This window comes from Grampus griseus (genome assembly GCF_964374135.1).
Source record: "Grampus griseus genome assembly, chromosome: 21".
In the NCBI taxonomy this organism is placed as follows: domain Eukaryota; kingdom Metazoa; phylum Chordata; class Mammalia; order Artiodactyla; family Delphinidae; genus Grampus; species Grampus griseus.
The window spans coordinates 20,523,451-20,548,068 of NC_139015.1; the positions used below are offsets into that span (position 1 = coordinate 20,523,451).

A 24,618-nucleotide genomic window follows, 5' to 3' on the forward strand; every position below is an offset into this window, starting at 1 on the left:
CCGCCATAGCGTCTTGCATATACTTTAGTAGGACAGGCACCCAGATGGAGGAAACGCAGTGAAAGTGATCTCCTGAGGCCAAAAAGAAGGGATGTTTTCTCGTTTACATATGAAGGGTGTAGAAGCTTCAAACTCATTTTCATCAACACTTTAAAGCCCAATTTTTCAATAGGAGGTGCTTCTCAGTACTTTTGCCATTAATGTAGGTGTGGAATACATTTTCTCTTGAAAGTTTTCTGGTGTGAATTGCTATCTCTCCCTATCTCTTTACTTGCTCCCCTTTTCCCTCTATATTGACCTTTCCTCAATCCCATGTATTTAGGGAAAAAAGCACAGCCCAGATTTCTGCTAAATACAACTCCATATTGTTGTCTCCATCTCAGAGAGCAAAACAGCCCTTACCTGCTAGATATGGTTCTTTGTTGAGTGGTAAAGACAATGCAAAACAAGAGCTAAGGTGGGTGATGATTAGGATTTGTCTGCATCTACATCTCTGCCTCCATTTAAAGTGTAAACTGGATTTTATATTGCATGCACTATCTCATGGACCATCACCACCCTTGCTGAACAAGGGTTAATTCTGTAAATAAAGATGTATTTCTGAGTTTTTAGTTCAACAGATACTTGAAATAGGCCAAATAATACAGTAGAAACATAAACTTTGGAGTCTGCAGGCCTGAGTTCACATGCCAGCTCTACAACTGAATATCTGAGAACATAAGAAAAGTATTTAATTTCTCAACTTCAGGTTCATGTAAAAAGAGGAGACATTGTTTCCTACTTAATGGCTTGTTGGGAGGAGTAAATGAAAGAACACGTGTGAGATGCATTACAAAGATCTGGCACAGAGTACATATTTAGTATTTGTTAATGCCATTGCCTTCTCTCATGTGCTCACTCACACCAGACACTGGGTTAAAGGTAAATAAGACATAGCCTGCATCCCTAGAAACTTCTTTTTGTGTCTGTGTTTTTCTAGGTTGTCCCTTTTTCTTTATTTCTGTTCCTTGGTATTTAAAGCTAATTTTAACATTCTCTCGTCATCAGAATTTTTTCCACATGCGATTTTCATTCCTTTTGATAATTGTACCATGGAATAAGTGGATTATAACAAGTAATTATGACCTTGATTGTCCACCAAGGAGTACTGTCCCAGATTCAGAGGAGAAACCCCCTCTGCCACACCCTCATACTCCACTGTGAACGTACAGTTTAGCAAGGAGGGCAAGACATACAATGAAACAGTGACCTCAGTTTGAGATTATTTGTAAGAAAATGCTGGAGTGAGTTCTACATATAATAAAGGGGGTAAAGAATAATATGGGCTGGAGTCTTTAAGAATAGCTTCAAAGAGAAAAACATATTAAAATAAGGGTAGATGTAAAAATGTATAGAAGGCTGCCTTGATAGAGCCTGACAAGTGAGGGTCAGGCAGATCTGAGCTTTAATGTCAGCCCTGCCACAGAACATGAATTTGGTCAGGTTACTTGCCTTAAGCTTTGGCTTCATCATCCAGCAGGTAGTGATAATAATATCTTCCACATAGAGTTTGTGAACATGGAAACAGAGAATGGCTGTACAGCATTGTCTTTAAATGGTAAAAAAAAATTTTAATATTTATTATTTTACCTCAGAATTATTGTATTGTTAGAAGGATGCAAGGTTACCCTGTTATTTGCCTAATCAAATCATAAAGAAGAAGGCAAAATTAGTGCAAATGATTTCTGATAAATGTAAACTATAAATGGCTTATAAACTACATGCTACTTATGATTATGCATTTGATGTTTATAAATTACCTGCTATTTATGACTATCCATTTGATGTTGATTCAATTTGAAATCTTAATGAACCATTTTTCTCTTATGGTAAAATGTAAAATGTCTTTTCTGTGCAAAAAAAAAGAATAGATGACCCTTAATCTGAAAGCACTCAGGGCATGAGAAATTTGGTTATGGTTATATGTTTTACACACACACACACACACACACACACACACACACACACACACACTTAAAGAATTTAGTATTATGTTTCATATTTATTATTGTTATGTATGTCTTTTATACCCTTTCTTTTTTATGTTTGTTTTCTACTTTTTTCTTTTCTTTTTTTTTTGTAGCTTTATTGAAATAGAATTGACATATAACATTGTATAAGTTTAAGGTATACAATGTGATGATTTGATACAGTTTTTTTATGCAAAATAATTACCACAGTAAGGTTAGTTAACACATCCATAAACTGGTATAATTACAGTTGTGTGTGTGTGTGTGTATGTGTGTGGTGAGAACATTTAATATCTACTCTCTTACAACTTTAAAATATATAATACAGTGTTGTTAACTGTAGTCGCCAAAATGAAGATTAGATCCTCAGAACTTATGCCTCTTATAACTGGAAGCTTGTACCTTCTGACCAGCATGTCCCCATTTTCCCCACATTCTATCCCCTAGCAACCACCACTTCACTCTGTTTCTATTTTGGCCTTTTTTTTAGATTCCACATATAAGTGAGATCATACAGTATTTGTGTTTCTCTGTCTGACTCATTTCACTTAGCATAATGCTCTCCAGGTCCTTCCATATTGTCACAAAAGGCAGAATTTCCTTCTTTTCTATGGCTAAATAATATTCCATTGTATATATATATATATACCACATTTTCTTTATCCATTCATCCATCTATAGACACTTCAGTTATTTCTGTGTCTTGGCTATTGTGAATATAATGCAGCCATGAATATAGGGGTGCAGATGTCTCTTTAAGACAATGATTTCATTTCCTTTGGATGTATATGCAGATGTGGACTTACTGGATTATATGGTAGTTCAATTTTTTTTTTTTTTTTTTTTTTTGCGGTACGCGGACCTCTCACTGTTGTGGCCTCTCCCGCTGTGGAGCACAGGCTCCGGACGCGCAGGCTCAGCGGCCATGGCTCACAGGCCCAGCCGCTCCGTGGCATGTGGGATCTTCCCGGACTGGGGCACGAACCCGTATCCCCTGCATTGGCAGACGGACCCCAACCACTGTGCCACCAGGGAAGCCCTATTTTTATTTTTTGAGGAACCTCCATACTGTTTTCCATAGTGACTATACTCATTTACATTCCCACCAACAATGCACTAGGATTCCCTTTTATAATAGCTGTTCTGACAAGTGTGAGGTGATACCTCATTGTAGTTTTAATTTGCATTTCCCTGATAATTAGTGATTTGAGCACCTTTTCATGTACCTGTTGGCCATTTGTGTCTTTGGAAAAAATGTCTACTCAGATATTTTGCTTATTTTTTAATCAGATTATTTGTTTTTTGCTATTGAGTTGAATGAGTTCCTTATACATTTTGGATATTAACCCCTTATCTAAGGTTTGCAAACATTTTCTTGTAATTCTATAGGCTGCATCCTTCATTCTGTTGATTGTTTCCTTTGCTGTGCAGACGCCATTTAGTTTGATATAGTCCCATTTGTTTATTTTTGCTTTTATTACTTGTGCTTTCGGTGTCATACCCAAAAAATTGTTGCCAGGACCAATGTCAAGAAGCTTTTGCTCTATGCTTTCTTCTAGGAGTTTTATAGTTTCAGATATTACATTTACGTCTTTAATTTATTTCAAGTTAAGGTTTATGAGTGGTGTAAGATAGGGGTCCAGTTTCATTAATTTGCATGTGAATATCCAATTTTCCCAACACCATTTACTGAAAGGACTATTTTTTCCCTATTGAATATTCTTGGCCCCCTTGTCAAATGTTAGTTGACTGTATATGCATGCTTTTATTTCTGTGCTCTCTGTTCTATTCCATTGGTCTGTGTGTCTGTTTTTATGCCAGTACCATACTGTTTTGATTACTACAGTACTATAATTTGAAATAAGGGAATGCGATGGCTCCAGCTTTGTTATTATTTCTCAGATTGCTTTGGCTATCCAGGGTCTTTTGTGGTTCCATACAAATTTTAGGATTGCTTTTTCCTATTTCTATGAAAAATGCCATTGAAATTCTGACAGGGGTTGCACTAAATCTATAGATCACTTTGGGTAGCATGGACATTTTTCACAATTTTAATTTTTCCAATTCAGGAACATGAGCTATCTTTCCATTTATTTGTGTCTTCTTCAATTTCTTTCATCAGTGTCCTGTAGTTTCTAGTGTACAGATCTTGTGCCTCCTTGGTTACATATTAATATTTGTCAGTTTGGTTATTCTTTCATAAAACAATATTTATGAGCATATTCTAGGTGCCAGGCACTATTCTAAGCCTGGGGAATGTATCAGTGAACAAGACAGGTGAAGCCCCTGCTCTTGTGATGCATAGATTCCAATAAAGGGAGACAAAAAAGATTTGAAATAGAAATGAATGAAAGGTAGATAGATGGTCAGATAGAGAGATAGATACATACGTACATACATAGGTAGAGATGATGGACGGATATTGTTGATACGTGGTAGATAAACAAGGTAATAAGATCGTAAAATAGAAAATGATACACTGTGGAGGTTGAAGAGAGGAAAATATTTTAGTTTGAACTGTCAAAGGATGCTTCTCTGAGGTAGTGATAGTCAAACTGAGAGCTGAGTGACAAGAAAGGGACAGCAAAGGGAAATACTTGGACAAGGGACAAGAAAGGGCATAGTCCCTGCCGTAAACACCACCTTGGTGTACTAGGAGGACTGACAAACAGCAAGTATGGCAGAGCATACAGAAACAATAGAATGATAGAGCATAAGGCCAGAGAGTCGGGGTGCAGGGTAGATGATATTTAACCATGTGGGCCATGGTGAAGTTGAGATGTAGAAAGAGTGGACATAAAGATTATCAAATCATAATTTTCTCAGGTTAACATTATAGAGTGATGTGTGCCTTCACACCCTCCCCTTTGCATTCTCCTCACCCTTGCCTTTCCTCTGTGTTCTCACGTATAACACAAAGATATCATTTGGTAAATTAAATGCACAGCCTTTGGAGGGATTACATTGTAATTGCATTCATTCAACAGACATGTCTTATCCACATACTGTACACTAGTTGCTCAGAAGGCATATGATGTTAATAATAACAATATTTACAGTAATGCCCAGCATTTAATGAAAATGATTATGTGCCTGTTACATGCACTTTGCATATATCTTGCTTAATCTTCATAAACCTGTATGAGTGCATGCTATCATTACACTCATTTTCAAATGAGGGAATTGAATCACACATGACAAAGTGTAATTCCTGCCCTCAAATAGCTTATAGTTCGCTAGATAGACATACACTTGAGCTAAATGATTCCAGGCTATTATGGTAGGTGTCACCATGGAGATCTGATGGGAACATAGAAGAGAGTGAGGTGAGAAGAACTGAGAACTGTCTTTTCATTTGACACTCATAACCCTGTTGCAAGAGGGATGTAGAGTGGGTTACTCAAAGTCACACAACAAGCAAGGGCTGTCTATGGGCTTCTTCCTCCTGACTTATTGCAGTGTCCCGGCTAGCTGCCCCTACTGCCCTTTCCAATGCACAATCAGCTGTTAAATTATCAAAGTAGTTTGCTACCTCTTTTTCAGTATTTGCATTCCAAAATCAGACCCTCTGAAGAGTACAATTGTTGATACAAAATAATGCATGGTTATGGGTGACGTGTCACTGTCTGTTGTCATAACTCTGTGGTGTGTCCATGTGTGTTGGGAGAAGGAGGAGGTGGAAAGGTGTTGGAGGTGGGAGAAAGGCATGTAGAGAGTGTGGACATGCCCTTCATATCAATGCATTTTTTTCATAGGATCTGGAATCAGGATCTGAGAGTGGAGCAGATAACACTTCGGTAAATCAGACACAAATAAATCTGTCTTCTAACACCGAGTCCACTGACCTACCATCTTCCACCTCAGTGGTCAGTTCTGGAACCAAACCCAAGTCTATGGTAAGTTGTTAATTATAACAGTCAGTTTCCACATGAAGTGTCGATTATCTTCAGGTAAGAGTTGATATCTCATCTATTCAGTTTAGAATAAATACTCTTGGATTCTTAGTTGCAGTGACTTGATAGTACTTAATTAAATACAGCCCAACATATGCTGTTTTTTTGTTTTATAAGTGTTTACACAAGTACTTTACTAACATAGGTCATTGTTCCAGAATTATGCAAAATATGGTGTTAAATTTTATTACTGGATACTGAAAACTTGAAAGAACCAAGAATGCAAAATGTAAAGATGATTCTCCCTGTATTATTATTCTGACTAAATGGCTTACCAATGGGAAAATTAATGCATGGATGGATGGATGGATGGATAGATAGATAGATTAAAAAGTAGAGATATATAAGATCACACACATGATAAGTTTTATGTGGGTATTAAATGACATAGCACATGTCAAGTGCTTAGTGAAATGCTTAGCACAGAAAAAATACTGAAAAAATGTAAGCTACTATTGTTATTATTATGATGCTTCATAGACTTTACAATGTTACCAAAACAAATGAAAAGGAGAATCACTACATGTAATAGTATAGCACAGTGACTTGTGAATAGAAGACATTTTCCTTTAAGTAAAAAGTTGAACTGCAACAGGAAAGCAGTATTTGACTCTAAAGGTAACATTTATGGAGGAAGTAATTACTACTTCAAATATCTAAAGTCCCAGCAGCTCCAAAATAACCTTTCCTAGTTTAGTGAAAATCATAGTGTCGTATTATTTTTTAAATGCCCATGTTAGCTTAACACAGAGAAGCAAGTTTGGATTGCTTTTCTGCCTGCCTTTAAAATAAAAGGCAAATCTGAAATAAAACTAAAAAGAGAAAACTTGAATTTAAAATGTAGTATGTATGTTCAACTGCAAGAATATCTAGAGTATTTTTGATGGAATAAATATTTATTGAACACCTACGATGTGCCGTGTGTTATGCAAGATAAAAAAGACTTGGAGAGCAATAAAAATATATTCTCTGTCTTTAAATATCTCACAGTCTAGCAAGGGAGGGAGGCATGTAAACAATGAAATGCAATGACATGCTGTATGGTAGTGCTGTATATACAGGAAATAGGAGGAGCCAATGACATACTACCCAATGCTATTTTGAGGTACACTGAAAAAATAGGGTCAAAAATAATGTGTGCCAATGGGCAGACTGCAGTGACGTGTTGCTCTTCTCTTCCACAATCGCTAGAGAAGGTTGAAATGCAAAATTCAAATATGAAACTCAACAATCTCATTTTACCACGTTCTTATTAAGGGAAAAGATAAAAGCCTCTTAAGAGTTTTAGCTTGGGGCTTCCCTGGTGGCCCAGTGGTTGAGAGTCCACCTGCCGATGCAGGGGACATGGGTTCGTGCCCCGGTCCGGGAAGGTCCCACATGCCGCAGAGCGGCTGGGCCCGTGAGCCATGGCCGCTGAGCCTGCGCGTCCGGAGCCTGTGCTCCGCAGCGGGAGAGGCCACAGTGGTGAGAGGCCCGCGTACCGCAAAAAAAAAAAAAAAAGTTTTAGCTTGAAGGTTTGGGAACAATTGGAGCGTTGGCTTTTTGAACACTGGGGACAGGTGTGGGGCTGACATATAAGAAGTAAGTAGAGGGACTTCCCTGGTGGAGCACTGATTAAGAATCCGCCTGCCAATGCAGGGGACACAGGTTCGAGCCCTGGTCTGGGAAGATCCCACATGCCACAGAGCAACTAAGCCCGTGTGCCGCAACTACTGAGGCTGCGCTCTAGATCCCGCGAGCCACAACTACTGAGCCCACGTGCCACAGTTACTGAACCCCACGTGCCTAGAGTCTGTGCTCCGCAACAAGAGTAGCCACTGCAATGAGAAGCCTAAGCTCTGCAACGAAGAGTAGCCCCTGCTCGCTGCAACTAGAGAAAGCCCACGCACAGCAATGAAGGCCCAATGCAAACAAAAATAAAATAAAGAAATAAATGTATTTTTTTAAAAAAAGAAGTAAGTAGAAAGGAAGGTGAATTCCCTTTTTTAAAGGTATTTATGCTTAAATTAGCTTTTTAAAGCACCTTCTATTGTCCCTAAGAGTGTTCTTTTCACTCTAACATTTTTTCTGTGTTCATCATTTACTTTAGAATAATTACTGTTGGTATCCACTATTTCTCCCTTGAAACGTACATATTTTAGAGTGTAGTCACCTTATAATTTGTAACCATTGCTACAACTCTGTGTGCAGTTCCTTAGTCTTTTTTCAATGCTCCCATGCTTATAAATGTGGTCAATATATTTCCATTGAGCAATGTACATATTTTTATGGTAACCATCTTCAGTAAAGTTTTAGAATGAGAAACATAAAACCATCAGTTTTCCTAGGGCTTTAATCCCTTAGAGTACTTTATAATGGGTCCTTTTTCAAATTGTTCATGTTTTGCCATATCAGTTGACCAAACTATTCACCCCACAGGCAAAATTAAGAAATAATTAAAATCAGTTGTTGAACAGAAACATATTTTTTCATGCACTGCAAATCAAATATTAACTGAAAAGTTGCCAACTTGGAATAAAATCAGAAGTGAAGATGTATCCAGCTGTTCAGGTGTGACCTGGGCACACGATCACAACTTCGTAGTGATGCCACAACTCACTAGTCAGTGAGTGATGAGAATCATTATGCAATTGACTCAGCCTTGAAATACAATATTCCACTTCAAGACACCCAAAACCTATTTAACACATCTTGATCAATACTGCAGGTAGAGTTAGACAACTGGAAATGCAACTCTGTTCAGCTACTGAACTATAGTTTAGTCAAATTCTCTAACTGGCCACAAGAAGTACCCAGAGGGGAAGAAAACACTTTGCTATCAAAGGCAACTGACTTTTAGGAAATTTCGTAAAGAAAATGACCAATTTAAAAAGTAGCTTGGGAGACTGGGATTGACATATATACACTATTGATACTATGTATAAAATAGATAACTAATGAGAACCTACTGTATAGCACAGGGAACTCTATTCAGTGCTCTATGGTCTAAGTGGGAAGGAAATCCAAAAAGGGGATATGTGTATACATATAGCTGATTCACTTTGCTGTACAATAGAAACTAACACAACATTTTAAAACAACTGTACTCCAATAAAAATTAAAAAAAAAAGTAAGCTTGGAAAACAGGCTTCTGTGTTGGTGGAAGGGCTGCTTTAATATGAGCATGTGTGTGTTTTATTTTTTGCTGGTTTTGGTGTTATTATTATTTTGAGTATTTCCTTTTTACTAAAGTTAGAAAGTAAGTCTTGAGCCATGGATCAATTTTATGTTTTTAGTTTTTCCTGGGTTAAAATATTAGAATGAAGAATTTTACCTATTTTATTAGATATTAAACAGACACTTTTCCCCTCAATTTGGAGCTTTGGGAATAATGGCAGCCTGGCTACTTTGTGAAAAGAAAGAAAACTCTAGTATCCTACAGAGCTGTTCTTTTCACTATGAACTAAAATTTCAATTTTAATATTAAGTAGAAACATTAAATTCAAAGAACACCTACTTCTAACATCCACCTAAAATGAACCAGCCTTCTGCTCCATAGTGTCACATTTTTACAGAATGCTTACTTTCATTTCAGAATTATTTAAAGTTACATTTGATTTGCTGCTATGAACCTATTTATAATGGTGACTGACTACCACAAATATTTGGCTTTCCTTTTGTGTGTAAGGTCTTTGGATTTCTAAGTGCCAATTTTTCAATAAGATTTCTACTTTTATATTTATTATTAGAAGGGGACCAATGAGTAATCTTCAGATTTTTCATAAATACTGTGTATATATCATGCTGAAAATTGAGCATTAAAGTAGATTTCTGAAATGTATTTGACACAAAAAAATTTAAAAGTTAAAAGGTAGGATATCCACTACCAAAAAACACATTAGTAAAAACAAGGTCTGGTGCTTAATGCCAAAAATATCATCAATTTCTTTCTTAAATTCTTGGTTTTGTTCCTTCGAGGCAGTCTCATAATGCCTTTCACACTAGACACTTCTGCGAACAACGCATGTATAGTCATATCATTTTTTATACAGTGCTTTCATTCACTGCAGAACAATATTCTGACATCCCTCTAACCAGGGTATTCAGTTGCTTGAGTTGTTCCTGCATTAATTAATATAGGGTTGTTACATGAAAGATTTTAAAGCTGGGCACTAAAACCCCACAGGTTTTGTTGTGGTTGTTGTTTTTCTTAAAGATACTGATTAGTGTAGGTGGTCATTAAATTAGTATTAATCATACATTTGTGAAGAAAGAGACCAAGGCTGAGATAAGAAAAACAACATATTTTATTTGTAAAATAAGTACTGGAGGAACAGAGAAGGTGTTCTGCTGTGTAAGGTAACATCAGCTTCATAGAGAAGACAACCCCACTAGTTGCCATGTGTTAGAATTCTAACGACCAGAATGAGAACCTCAATCATTTGGGCATTGGGAACCCCAGCTAGATAGTTTTGAGTGTATCCTAAACTATCTAAAGGAATGTTGGAAGATACCAGCATTCATATCAGAATGTATTGAATGTTGGAATTACAAAATAACCCTCCTTTTAAGATGTTAAAAAACAGCAGAAATTATTAACCTTCATTATTGTAATTGCTACAAGATGAAAAAAGACAAATATATCTTATTCCAGCTCAAGCTGGCAACAGTAGCTCTAATTCCACAGACCGAATACACCCCTAATCTTTTCATCTTTACCACCAAAATATCCATGAGATAGATGAGGGTGGAGACAGCAGCTCATGGAGAGGGTGGGAGCTGAGGGCAGGCTGAATGCCAGAGACTGCCAACTCCTCCAAAGAATGGTTCAGAGTAAATCCTGCGTAAATGCTGCTGGAGTGTGACCGAAATAAAGCTTCAGGAGTATGTCCTGACTGCAAGTTCATGATTGTTTCTAGATGACTTTAAAAAAGGTGGTACTCCAATGCCACCGTCAACCTGATATTTTAGCCTCTTTAACCTGATATTTCAAAAATTGCATGGTCAGTGTAACCTATTGTTGAAGAAAAAAAAAATCTCTCAATGTGACTCTGAAACACAACTGTTTATGCTATAGTCAACTTAGTGAGACACTTACATACAGTCTATTATCTTTCTCCCCTCTGGCATGATGGAAGCAAACAATAATTTTTGGGTCTGACATTCACTTGTCAATAGTATTGTCCTCCCTAAAAAGCATAAATATTTTGAAGTGGAGGTAAAAAGGAGGGTGATGACGTTGTGTATGAATTTTGACATTACGTTATTTTTAATGAATGCTGTTAATGTTTAAGTCATTTAAAAAACAGGATCTTATTTTTTTCCTTTTTTCACCCAATGAGATATGGTCTAATCTGCTATGAAACTATAAAATGTTGTTGGCATTAGTCCCAATTATACAGCATATTAAGGAAATTAAGGCTGATTCAAGAAAGAAGAGAAAAACCATCAGAGGTTCCTCATAATTACTTTCAGTGTAAACCAGGTTTTATATCTAAATGCAATCACATATCTCATACATGTGATCATTTAGCTAAAGTCATTATGCTTGTGACATATTAAATGGTAGGCACTAAAATTGAAAAATAGCGTGTAGATTCAGGAGTCCAAATCACATTACTCTCAAGCATCATTTAAAACGCAATTCATATGCAGAATTTTAGTAGGTCCCTATTTTGTTTTACCAGGATATTCTATATTTTTGCTTAAGTGATTATCAGATTTTTTAAACAAAGCTAGTGATTTTCTCTAATGCTGCTCACTATTGAAAACAAAATAAAGGGATAAAACATTGTCTTTTTTGGGACATTGGGAACTGCAAATACTCCTTTTTACTGAACTCTTGGGGGAAAAATGTTAGGTAACATGTAAAATTGACTAGAATTTAAAGAGTATTTCATAATGTCACATATGATAAGTAAAGAAAATAGCATAGTAAAAGGAAAAATGACACACATAGAATTCTTAAAGTTTAGTCTGAAACATCAAAAAATTTGAATTAGTACAATTTACCACTTTGCAAACAAAAATGTAATGGTCTTAGAAAAATGCCTTTGATTGTAATGCTTTTGAATGTGGCAATTTAATTTTGACATAGCCAAGCAATAACATTAAAGTATGTGGATTTTTAAAGAAGTATTTATTCACTAAGATCCTCATTGTTTATGAGAAAGAAAAATAAGCCAAATCTTATAGCTTTTTTAAGGAAAATTGAGCCACCAGAGAGCTGGGGAAAAAATGTTTCTAAAAAGGAAATCATTCTGTGATTATTATAATGAGATATTTCTTAGAATTCTGATTCTAAAGTGTAGAGGATTCCATTCACATATTCTGGATTTTGAAATAATAAATATGTAATTCATTAACTTTGGGCTTTGAAAAATAGAAACATTTTTCATAACCATTTGCTTTTCTATTTAAAATTATTCAAAATTCTCTCATTTCTTGTGTTTGAAGATACTGATATCTGTTTCCAATCTATTTACATGTTAATTCATGATAGTCTTGTTTGGGATGGATTTTTTTAAATTATTATTTATTTTGTGGTACGCGGGCCTCTCACTGTTGTGGCCTCTCCCGCTGCGGAGCACAGGCTCCGGACACGCAGGCTCAGCGGCCATGGCTCACGGGCCCAGCAGCTCCGCAGCACGTGTGATCCTCCCCGACCAGGGCACGAACCCGTGTCCCCTACATCAGCAAGCGGACTCTCAACCACTGCGCCACCAGAGAAGCCCAGGGATGGATTATTTGATCTCCACAATAACCTCCTCACTTAAGACTTTTCACTCAGAATCTAGGAGTTTCACTGTGCCAAGAATAAGTACAACTTGCATCCAGATATACTGATCCTTAATACTAAAGTCTGAGCACATGATGTTTAAGTAATTTTTTGAGTTGGAAAAATTGTTTTTCTATTTTGTTTGTGTTTCATTTATAATAACCTGGCTAATTAGACGTCTGGAGCAGAACTCCTGCAACCAAAAGAATGATGGGGAAAATGGAACCTAAAACTGAGAGGACAGTAAGAATGGAACAGATTCCGTTAGGGCAAGAAACAGTAAAAAAAAAAAGTAATAATCTCTGCAACCGAAGATTTGGTCATATGAATAGTACTTTTGTATGTTATTATCATTACAATGAGGAAAATTTAGTTTTTCCATGTGCTGATGTTACTTCTCGAATCCAGCTCATATTTTCATCCAAGAGAAATAACAACTTCCAGTTATTTCTGGGCAATGTAAAATGGCAAGCCAACGGCACGCCACATCACAGCAACCAAGAATATAATTCATAGCATTGAGCAATAATAATAACCCATAAGCCATTTTCACAGAGCTCTCTTCATCTCAAACAGAGTTGTCCCCAAGTTCTAATTATATATTTAGTGTTACCATTCTTTTTCTGATTCCCTACTTTGATTCTTTGACTGATAATTAATGCTGCCCCTGGCATTTGGTGGCCTCTACCCTCACTTCTTAAAGACAGTTAAAGTCAGTTGAAATGTTTAACTGGGGATTCCGTGTGAATATTCAGTAGACGTTGTACAAAGTTTATACAGAGGGCTTTTGTGACTATAGTTTTGAGCTGTCTACCACATACCAGATTTCTAAATGAAAAAGTAAAAACAGCAACCAAGCATTTGAGTATTCTGAATATCACACATCTAAACAGTTGGTGTTGTAACAAAAATATGAAGTGTCATTTACTCTTTATCTTCACTCTTTATCTTTTTCAAGGCACAATCACTTGAAAAATATCAATATTCTTGATATTCTGCTTATTTAATGAGAATTTTATATGCTAGTTTCTTTTTTTGAATGAATGAATGGTTCATATTCCTTAGATTATTGTTGCCACTCTCACTTTTTAGTGATTCTCTGTTCTTTCCACTGTGACAACTTGGTGTAATCCAGGCAACTTCTGAATTAGTAAACTGCTTCAAAGGAATATCAATTGACACTCATGAAAACAGTTGTGTCCTTTTTACTGTAGATTGCTTTATCCATTTTATTTTGTTGTTGTTCTGCTGATTCATGTTGAAGGCCCTACCTTTGTATAAGTACTATAGTAATTTACTGAATGGGAATTTACCACATTAGTCATTCTGTGAAATGCAGAGAATCATACAAATAGGCGATAATAACAATAAATCAGTGCTGTTCAGATTGTGCACTCTGGGCACCCCCAGAGCTGCCTTCCTCTCCCTGCCCCAGCCAGACTTATTTACTTTTATCCCTTTTATATATTGGCCTTCTGAATAAAATCCTCTTTGATCCATCCATAGCATTAATTTTGTTTAAATCCCAGACTAAACGAATTATACGGGTGAGGAAAACATTGGAGAATTTTTTCTTGGGTCCAGATAGCCTCTGATTTCCAAGAGCATCCTGGCGAAGTTGCCTCCAGAACTTCTCTGTTGTCAGGGCAACAACCTCTGGGTGCCAATAAGAAACAAAAAAAGTGGGAGAGAGAGCAGACTCTGGATCAGAGCAACTCGACTTAGCCTGGGTCTGGAATTCTGCTGAAGCAGATTATTAAATTCTATATTGCAGACACTGAGCTGTAGATAGATAGTTTTACATTATTTTTTACTGTCTATTGGGGAGTAAAGTCAGAATTTTAAATAACTTTTAATAGATAAAAACATTTAGAATTCAGAACTAGTAGAATTTCCACTTAAATGTATTTCCTAAGCAAATATTAACTAAGTGTTAAATTTTACAGTTTGAATTTTGTGAATATATCAAAATCGTGCAATTATTTCCCTACTTATAGCACATCTGTAGTTTTTTTCTGTATTAAATACAATATTATATAACACTATGATGATAGTTCTACAAATATTTTTATCTGAATTTCTAATATCCTCTCATGTAGTTACATAGACTAAAAAGGACTTGTATATTTGTTAAAGAGCAATTTTTTTGTTTCTAATAATATTGAACTTTTAAAATATTTATTAGAACCCCTTAATTTAATCAGAATGTAAAGAAAAATATTATTATCCATGTGTAATATATCTAAGTGATGTAGTCATGTCCTTATGAAATTATTCTACTTTTTATTAAACAAAAACCTTTCTAATTAATAATGTAGCTGAACTCTAATACTATTAATGTTGTGAACATTAGTGTTATAAAACTCAATTCTTTTTTTTTCCCAAAAAACTATAAGAACCCACTATGGCTATGTGTAAGCAGCTGTGCTGGACACTGGGATAGAATTTAAGAAAAAACAGAGGGGGGAAATGACATGATTGGAATCTTTGGAATCAGACTCCGGGACCAGGAATTGGCCGGAGAAGCTTTATTGGTGAGTGTTCTTGGGAGACAGACATGCATAGAAGTGAGGAAGGCAGAACTGGTCAGACAGCAGAGTTGGCTGAGCTGCAATGCAGTAACAGTTGCAGCCTCGGCTAACTCTCTGCAGCTCTCTGGAGCTTGGATGGCCCTTCAGAGTTGTCCCAAATTGAGACAGGGAGGCTGGATCTCTGTATCCCTGCACTCTTAGGCTGCCCCTAGAAACTGATGTAGTCTTGAATGAGGCAGTTCCTGGCTGTCAAGGGCATTTCCCAAAGAGGGAAACAGATGTAACCATTGGCAGCCACTATTCCCAGGAGCAGGGGAATCGGCCCTGGAGGGGGAATCTGGGAGTAGCTCTGCAGTCTCCACCACACATGTCATGGCCTTCACCTTCATGAGGAGCACTCTGTGATGTAAGCAAACACGTGGTTATGAAAAGATGTAATAAGTACCAAATTAAAGTTATACCGAATCTAAGGATTAAATGTTTAAGAAATGTATTAGTTCTGTTAGAGAAGATGGGAACCCTTAGGTAAGACTTCCAGAGGAAATGACAATGGAATGTGGACTTTAATAATAACTAGGAGTTTCCCAGGTGAGGAAAGGAGAAAAGGAATAGAGTGTAAAAAACATCAGAAAACAAAAAAGCAGTCTCCTCACGGCTTATTGGTAATTGAGTAAAGAATGGGGTACATAACTCTGCCTGGCAGAAAACGTATCTAGAATAGCCTTTGGGCAAGTTTGTGGATAACTTTCCATACCCTGTCCAAAAAATCTACTTTAAGGGAAATGCGAGGATGGCTTTTAAATAAGAAAACAAAATGATTTGATTTATATTTTAAAGAACTAGAACTCCACAAATGCAGGAAAAAATGGAATCAGAGTGGAGGGCGTCTAGGAGACATCGAAAAGAGCTAGGAAGAGCAGATAAACTTTTGTGACAATGATTTAGGCCAGGGAGAGTGATGACCTGAAGGGAACAACAATAAGGAACAGGGAAGATACACTATTGGAAGTAGAACTGATAGGCTTTAAAAACCGAGCTTTTGCAAAAAAGACGAGAGAAAGGAAGGATTAAGTGTGGATTCAAAATTTGTGTCTTGGAAAAGTAATACAATGATAGGGTCGTTGTCTAAGATAAGGAATAAAGAAGCAGAAGTAGGTATGAGGAGGAAAAGCAGTGTTTTTTCTTTAAATCAACCTTATTAAGATAAAATTTACATACAATAAAATGTACCCATTTTAAGTATACATGCTTCCAGGATGTTTTTGATAATAATGGAAAGAAGGAAAGACGGAGGCTAGCAGAGGAAGTTTTACTGAGGGAAGATTTGTCATCTTTTCTTGCACTGTTTAATTTTTTTAGGAATGTAGTCTTGTTAAACATGTACCACCTAATGGAAGAAATCACAAAACAGATTAATTTTTCCACAACAAACACCCATGGCAGCTACTTTCCTCCCTCCCTGCTTAGACAAAAACTTAGGGACTTTCATGGCTCTTTCCAGATATTGTTAAGTAACACAATCATTTTAAATTCCAAAATATGGAATTTTTGGAATACTGCTTTCTTGAATCAGAAATGAAAAAGTTCTGTCCCTATAATAATCAACATTTCAGTCTTCCTTTTCTGTAAGGCTCTCCCTCTCTTCTAGTTTTGTTCTGCTAGTTTTGTTCTGCTAAGGCAGGTGTCTGCTTGCAGCCAGGGAAGATTGGGGGTGGAGGGTTGGCTTCCTTTTCTAGCTCACCACGTACGTCACTTGCCAGCAGCTGTGTCGGGGAGGTGAAAGGGAGAGGAGCACAGAGAAATCCTCACTGGAAGAGCATGAGTGCTCTGTGGGTCCAGGAGATATTCAAGGATCTCTCACCTGCTGTATCAGTATCTTTTGCTGTGTGAAATATCATATTTAAACTTTGTGGCTTGAAACATAATTTATTACTTCTCATGGTTTTTAGTAAGTTCAGAATTTGAGAGAAATTCTGGTTTAACTTAGGGTCTTTTATAAGGTTGCAGACAGGTGCCTGCTGGGATGCTGTCATATAATAGCTTTACAGGGGCTTCAAGATCCACTTGTAAATTGACTTATGTGACTGGCAGATGAGTGCTAGAAAATTGGTTCTTCTCTATGTGGGTCTCTCAGTGTGGCTACTTGAGTGTCCTCATGACATGGCACCTGGCTTCCCCCAGAGTGAGTAAAAGAAACCAAGGAAGTCAAACTGGCATGCTTGCCATATTCTGTTGGTCACACAGACCAGCTCTGGTTCATTGTGGAAAGGGACTAAACAAATGCATGTTTACAAAAGTGAAAATTATTGAGGGACATTTTGAAAACTGGGTACCACAATTTGTCATGTCTCTCCCACATGCAAAGACATTCACCTCCTCCAGAGGCCCCCTTAAGACTCATCTCATGACATCTTTGCAAAGTCTGAGGTCTTGTCGTATAAATCAGATCCAGGTTCAGATGAGACTCTTCAGGTACAGTTCGTCAAGTACAGCCCCTCAAGTATAGTTCCTCTTGACCTGAAGACATGTGAACACACCCAACATACAACGGTTTGACAGACACAGCAGAACCACTATAAACTCCCCCATTCAAAAAAAGGGAAAATGTGAGGCACTTAGAAGCCACTTGTCTATAGAAAGTCTAAAAAACAGCAGGGCATATGCGTGAAGGTTCTTGGCTGGGAATCATTTCTACTACTACGTGGTTTCTGGTTCAGCCTTCTGAGATGCCTTTAGTTCTGCCTTTTGACTCGTTCCTTTTTCTTATGAAATGACCAACGTTTTTGCAGCTGAGCAGTTTTCATCTTGGTTTCTGCCTGTAGAGGGTTGGGAGGTTCATGACCTTCTATTGCTTTTGCACTGTCTCTGAATCTTTTGATCCAAGATGGAGATGTTTCTACTAGTGCAATCTCTTTAAAACTTTGTACATTTCCTGTTTGTCTTATCAGGGCTCACTCCATTAGACAAAAGCCACACTTACAAATCTCTTCAAGATAAACCTTTCTCTACCTTAGACACCCCTATTGAGGCTTCTGAGAGACAATGCCCTGGTGATTCTTAAAAACTCTATTATTTAATGTAAAGGATCTGTGACATATACCCCAAAAACCCTTGGAGAGCTTTTTGTCTGAACAGTTCTCTGAAGTATTAGCTTAGATATATCTGAGGACTTTACCTTTAGACCATACTGTCTTGGCTGTAACCTGGATTTGATCTTACCCAGAAACCACTTAATTTTAGCAACATTTATTGTCTGGAGAGACTGGGAAGAAACAGAGACAGGGAAGAAACTTGTCTCTCCCCTTTTGCATTTTAGTATAATAAGAAGTCAGGCAGCACCTTTAACCCAACTTGGAAATCTCCTTAGCTAGATTACTAAGTACCCGAGGTACATTTTCTACTTTCCACATTACTACACAACAGTACTGCTAAACTTTCTGCCACTAGATAAAAAAGATCCCTTTTCTCCTAATAACATTTCCCTTGCTTTTCTTTAAACTATAACTGAAAGCTTCCTCAAAGGCCATCCAGCTTATGCTTATGCAACAGTATCTTTGACGTCCTTTAGTCTTTCAATATCACTCCCCTCATGGTCCATCTAGCATTCACCTGCCACCCGAACCCAAAGCCACACCCACATTTTGTCAGTTTTTAGTTTTTTTTGTTATAGGAGCACCCCATTCCTAGTGTCGAAATCTGGATTGGTTATCCATTGCTGCATAACAAATCAACCCTAATTTAGTGGCTTAAAACCACAGTGATCATCTATCGTGTCTCATGGTTTCCATGGACCAGGAATTCAGGAGCAGCCTGTTCACGCAGTTCTTTCTAGTACTGTAGGGCCTCTCATGAGGTTGCAGTCATGTGTTGGCTAAGGATGGAAGATCCACCTCCAAAATGGTTTACTCACTTAGCTGGCAAATTGCTTTTTCTTTGCATGAGTCTCTCCATGAGACAGCCTTAGTGTCCTCACACCATAGCAGCTGGCTTCTCCCAGAGTGAGCAACCTAAAAGACCAAGACAGAAGCTCCAATGCCTTTTATGAACTAGTTTTGAAAGTCCCACACCATAATGTCTGTTATATTCTATTGGTTGTACAATACTGATCAACGTGGGAGGGGACTAACCAGTGCACGTGGACCAGGAGAAAACGATCATTGGGACCCCTCCTGGACATTAGCTACTGTATCTCCAATTCTCTTAATGTAAACTCTCTTTTCTATTTTTGCAGGTCCCTTATTTTTCCTGCAGCCCCTAGGAATGTAAGGACATTTTTAGCTTCTCCCTGCTAAGGCCAGCTTACACCTCTAGTCAGCCCTCTGAGCAGGTCCTTAAATGATGCCATGTGGTACATCTGAGATCCATAAGAAACACTAACACTGCCTTTTCCCTGAGCAGTCTAGGAATTCACCTGATACTAGGACAGCCACTTTTCCTTTGGCTCATCCCCAGCTAGGCAGCCCAAGCAGGTCTTGTCAGGCTCCCGTGGACCCCGTGCTGTAGAGACACATATCCTCTCCATGTCTGAATGATCCCATTGAAGTCCCTTTAACCGGCCTTGAAATTAGAGCAGGCTCCCTACTCAGCTTTCCTTATAGGGAAAGATGTGGGAGAGAACTCATAGCACCCCCAAATCTCTCTCCAAAATCACTTTATCCCAAATATCTTCTGATTCCTGATGCTATTAGGTTCTTCGGGGGAAATTTTGAGAGTTCTCCAATGCAGTGGTTCCCAACCTTTTTGGCACCGGGGACCGGTTTCGTGGAAGAAAATTTTTCAGCAGACCCGGGATGGGTTGGGGGTGGTGGCGGGGATGGTTCAGGCAGTAACGCGAGTGATGGGGGGATGGGGAGCGTAAGATGTAGCTTTGCTCACTAGCCCGCCGCTCACCTCCTGCTGTGTGGCCCGGTTCCTAACAGGCCGCAGACCGCTATCAGTCTGTGGCCCAGGGGTTGGGGACCCCTGCTCTAATGCTTTCTCCTCCAAATACTTTTTGCAAGATCTACTCTTTTTTTCTGTCTCACAACTCACTTTGATATCGAATCTGTCACCTTAGGGTTTAAATCACAACTTCAATTTTATCATCCTATCACAGGGATCTGTGTCCTGAGCTGTGATTATGACTGCCAGGGAACACATTTCCGCTCTGCTGCTGTCTGAGAGACAAGAACACTGAACAAGACGAAACCACAAATTCAAGGTTATGGTGGTACTTTTTTGTCAGTCACTGAAACTGTATTCAGACAGGACTAAAGATAGGTACACACAACCCAAAACTGAATGAGTACCACTCTTCAGTTCCTCGATAGGCCCAGCTAAAGGCAGAGCTTATAACCCCCAAAGGAGGGAAAAATATTTAAATATGTGTTTTCTTTAAAAACATTAAGTCAGAACACAGGCTGATCAGGTGACATGTTAAAATATTACAAAATAGTTTGTATGTTGACCAACAATTGAGCTGTAGATTAACAAATTTGAACACAACAAAAAAAAACTGATGATGACAGGTTTAAAATGAATACTTGTATTCTTGCGGAGAGAATAAAATGTGTTTAGCAGTTTGCCTAGACTTTCCCTTTTTTCTGCTTTGGGGTCTACGTGACATAATTTTTTGTCTATTATGGGGCTTGATTTCTTCTTCTGCTCTAAGTACTGAAGAAACATCCTTCCCGTAAGAGTCCATTTCTTGGGAATTGTGTTGGGAAAGAGGTCCAATGCAATGACCAGGGATGGACCCTGCCTGGCCAGGAGTACTGGACGTTCAGTTTGGGGCTGAGCTCTAGAAACTTCAGTAGCTTCTTGGGATAAAGAAGGATGGGTTTCAGTGATAAGTACACCTGTTGAGTCTCAAATGGTCAGATAAAGCATGGATGGAGGGAATTAGGTCAGGCTGATTCAGGGGAGTAAAGGAATATATTCTGACTAGGGAGATGCCTGGGCAGCAGGAATAGGCCCCAGGGATACCTGCTTATGTTCAGACTCAAGCTGATAGACTATTTTTTAAGCTTTTTGAAGTAATAGGGTACTAGATGTAATTTTTTCTTACGAAATGCCTGAAAACTTTCATTAAAATATTGCCATCAAACCAGAAAATAATTATGTGGCAAAAACTATACGATGCCATTTAAAAGCAGGAGGCACAAAATTTAAATCATTTCAGTGTTTTTCATTAGTTACATCATGTATTTATTATTTTTTTTACAATTATGCTAGCATATTTCTGAGTTACATAGAATAAACAACATTACTCACTTAACTGGCTTGAAGAATATTGTCATAGTGAATTGTCCATAATTCCATTTGCTGTATAAATTGCAAGGGACATTACAAGGACATGAGCTATATGCTTCCCTGTGCATCTTTTCAATTCAATTCAAGTTGTTAGTAAGTTACACATATAAGGGAAGTTCTGTTACTCTTTCAGGCTGATGTAGGGCTTTTTTCTTCTTTTAAATATTTCTAACTAAATAAATTTACACGTAGATATATAGATAGATAGATATTTCTCCATGGAAGAATGTTTTCATGTTTTTTAAATTATGTTTCTATATAATGCATTTACAGCATACAAGAACATTCCTTCAACCCAAACAGATATTTTGGAGAAAAATTTTAACACATTTAATATCTTTCTGGAACATAAGTTTGAGTTCCATATGTATTATTTTAAGATATTATTTTTACTCCAAGAGAAGTAAAACTACAGTACTAACTTAAAGTTCTATCTAGAGGGACTTCCATGGTGGCACAGTGGTTACGAATCCGCCTGCCAATGCAGGGGGCATGGGTTCGAGCCCTGGTCCGGGAAGATCCCACATGCCGCGGAGCAACTAAGCCCACGCCACAACTACTGAGCCTGTGCTCTAGAGCCCACGAGTCACAAACTACTGAAGCCCGTTCTCCTAGAGCCCATGCGCTACACAAGAGTAGCCACTACAATGAGAAGCCTGCGCACCACAACAAAGATCCAACACAGCCAAAAATAAATAAATAAAATAAATAAATTCATTAAAAAAATTCTATCTAGAGATAATTATTGTATCTTTCAAAGGACTTTGATGAGAAAATAGTACAGGTAGGCTCTTACAATTACTCGTTATTTTTCTTGGAATGAGGAAATCTTAAACCTTGAAAAGAATAATATACAAAAAAATTAACCCTAATTAAAATAGTGTCCTCATTAAGACCTTGAACAATAAAAAGCATGGTAATTGCTGTATCTTGCTTTTTGTTTTCATGTTTGCTTTGTTTTGGTTCTCTTTTTTTCTTTCAGAATGCTGCCATCTTCTGGTCAAATTACATATCACTTTATAAACAAAATAGATCCACACTATGAGGCAATTTAGGTTCTATAAATTCACCTTTCATCATTAGGAGTCACCTATTTAAGAATTGTGCCTCCAATGTTCCAAAACCGGAGAACTTTAGGTGACTTTTCAGGAACTTTAAGAAGTTAAATTCACAGAGGATATTTGAGGACTTTCAGTGCTATCAAAAAATGTATATTGCACAGTAAATGCCAATGGAAGTACAGGTAAGGCAAAGTATCTGTAGGGCAGCAGTCCCCAACCTTTTTGGCACCTGGGACCGGTTTCGTGCCAGACAATTTTTCCATTGAATGGGGGGACGGTGGGGGGGTGGGGGGGATATGGTTCAGGCGGTAATGTGAACTATGGATAGCAATGGGAGTGGCAGATAAAGCTTTGCTAGCTCACCCGCCACTCATCTCCTGCTGTGCAGCACAGTTCCTGACAGGTACCAGTCCACCGCCCAAGGGTCGGGGGCTCCTGCTCTAGGGGATATTTGGTTTTGCAGTATTTCTGTAAGCATCTATGGCTTAGTATGATTAGGGAATTTTGACATATATTTGCCATTTCCTCTCTACAAACTTTTAATTTTCAAAGTGGTTCCCCTTGAAAGAATCTTGTTATAATATTTTATAAACACCCTTAATTGGCTTCTTACAACAAAGAGGATTCTTGTGGCAGACATCTGTCTTCTTGTCATAGAGTTGTTCATATTTATAACTTCTTTTAGAATGATTCATTAAATGATACATAATTTAAAGGGCTAGATTTGATAAATTACTTTTTGATTACTTCTTATTTCCACTAGTTTTTATTCCTTTTCATTGATTCATTGAACAGAAAGTGGGGTTCTTACCATGTGCCGATCTCTATAGGCACTGAAAATTGAAGGAGAAATAAGATGCCGTCCCTGGACTTAAAAGCATGCAATTTGGTAGATTCTTTTTAGCCAAGTCCTAAAAATCTCATTCTACCACACTGTCCTTAACTTATCTACCAAAAACATCTTCATCTACCAAAACCAAAAACTAGTAAATCACAGTGCAAGAGTTCGGAACAACTAAAAGACTCATTAGCTATTGCTTTTTGTCACTGATGGTTTCTACCAGATTTTCTTTTTTTTCTTCCATGATATTTACAATCTGCTGACACACATAATCCATGCTGAATAGCCATGAAATCAGCCATGGTCATCAGTATTTAACAGGTGGAGAACACTGACACAGACCCACTGATCTGAGTCACTTGACAAGAGCTAGGATTAATAGTGGCTAAAAAGAGCAGTCTTGTCTTACTTCCGTCACACGGAAGACTTTTGTAGGTAAAAGCAGGCAGTTACTTTGTCAGAGTTTTGGAATGATATCATGAGACAGAATCCTCAAGAAAGATGAAAAGTGTACTGACAACTCTAAATTTCCACTCTCCCTGTGCTAGTTATGAATCCATAAAACAAAGCACTCCTCCCCCTCCCCCACACCTACCTGCTTTATTTCTTAACATTTCTAACTCTATTATCCCCAAATCACACTTTCTATTCTAACTATATTGTCTCTCCTATATTCATAAATTGCCTGATGAGTAGGGTGGTCGTGGGTGGGGAGAAGGGAAAGGAAAGGGTGCTGGACTTCAGGTCAGGGCGTGACCAGAGGGTCACCCTGTGCCCTCTCAGTGCCAGGTCCCAGGGAGGGCTGCCCCATTAAGGGGGACTTAGAGGCAGGAGGAGCACACATCCTTACTAATCCTCCCAGCCGCACTGGCAGCACCTCACTGTTCTCTGCCTTATTAAAAGAAAGCAGGGAACTGATCACATGCGTTGTTGAATGGTGTTTACTGGGTGGTGTGAAAATCCTCCCCATATTCTCTATAACAGAAGGTAGGAGCCACTGCACAGACAGTCAGTGTAATAGTTCACGGGATCAGTTAGTTCCTCACAGTCAGACCATCTCTTCATTCAGAAGACAGAACTAAGACTACAGGGGCACATCTTTCTTCTTTTGGATACTTTTTCTTGGAGTAGTAACTAGAATACAATTTAAACTTTTTCAGATTTCATGCTGGTGA

The 24,618-nt window shown here is 37.9% G+C and overlaps 1 protein-coding gene across 3 annotated transcripts in view; it reads left to right on the forward strand.

The window, feature by feature from the left end:
* DLC1 (DLC1 Rho GTPase activating protein) overlaps window positions 1–24,618 on the forward strand; it is a 401,322-nt gene that overhangs the window by 100,589 nt on the left and 276,115 nt on the right. For all 3 annotated transcript variants that reach the window (XM_082680447.1, XM_082680446.1, XM_082680448.1), the window contains one exon: window positions 5,765–5,905. In XM_082680447.1, the coding sequence (XP_082536573.1) occupies window positions 5,765–5,905 (141 nt within the window). The remainder of the gene's footprint in view (window positions 1–5,764; window positions 5,906–24,618) is intronic.